The sequence below is a fragment of the Perkinsus marinus genome (assembly GCF_000006405.1).
Source record: "Perkinsus marinus ATCC 50983 genomic scaffold scf_1104296944268, whole genome shotgun sequence".
Taxonomy (NCBI): domain Eukaryota; phylum Perkinsozoa; order Perkinsida; family Perkinsidae; genus Perkinsus; species Perkinsus marinus.
Genome location: NW_003211477.1, coordinates 155 through 967, shown reverse-complemented (window position 1 = coordinate 967; position 813 = coordinate 155). Strand labels below are relative to the sequence as shown.

The window sequence follows — 813 nt, the reverse complement described above, 5'->3', positions numbered from 1 at the left end:
CTTCCCCAACAGCTTCGTCTGCATATACTCCACCTCATCCTGTAGCCTCTGGACTTCCTCGTGCAGCGACAGATTACTCTTCAGTGTCGACGAGTCCCTCACTTGCCGATACCTGCATAATCGTCACAACCAACCATAATCGTTCGTCCAACGATTATTCAAGAAGTGGGTAATAAATTCCGCTTTAAATATGACCTCTTCTCTGACGGCACATATCCAAAGACCGCATCTTCTTCCAGTTTCGACATCACGTCCTGCACCTCCCTCTCCCCAGTCGGATATCCACTCACGAGCGGCTTGCCCTCCTCCAAGCTCTCCTGCGCTTCGGCAGCCTGAACATAATCTCCGTCACGCGCCACGAAATTGCCCCCACAAACTCACCACCGCCTTGCGAGCCCAAGCAATCTCCTTAGCGCTGAACTCCTGTCCCGACCTCCGCAGCACATCCCGATTCGGGTTGGTAGTAGGCGGCCGGATGCCCTTCCCAGGGTACTTCTTCTCATCACGATACAATAACGCCACATATTCCGCATCCAACTCATCTCTAACCCTCGCCAGCATGTCGGCCGTTATCTCCTCAGCATCTCCAAGATCTCCCTTCACCATCTGAACCACACAGGTAAACCATTGCAATTTCCAAGCGCAATAATACCCTTTTTCTTAACTCTACCACGCGTTCATCATAACAAACTAGAGTAGAATTACAAATAAGCGACTGATATTCATAAGCCTATCGCCACGTTATTATTAGTTATTAATATCGTCATTTCCTCACATCCAAGATTCGAAAAGGTCATTTTCACCACCGTATAC

General features: G+C 49.1%; 1 protein-coding gene across 1 annotated transcript; it reads right to left on the bottom strand.

The window, feature by feature from the left end:
- Positions 1-195: 195 nt before the first annotated feature.
- On the bottom strand, positions 196-606 carry Pmar_PMAR017007 (hypothetical protein; the record flags this gene model as incomplete). The annotated part of the gene is made up of 2 exons (XM_002780658.1): positions 196-332; positions 382-606. Coding segments are annotated over 2 exons (362 nt in total), but the record flags the coding sequence as incomplete, so codon positions are not given.
- Between the last annotated feature and the right edge of the window lie 207 nt (positions 607-813).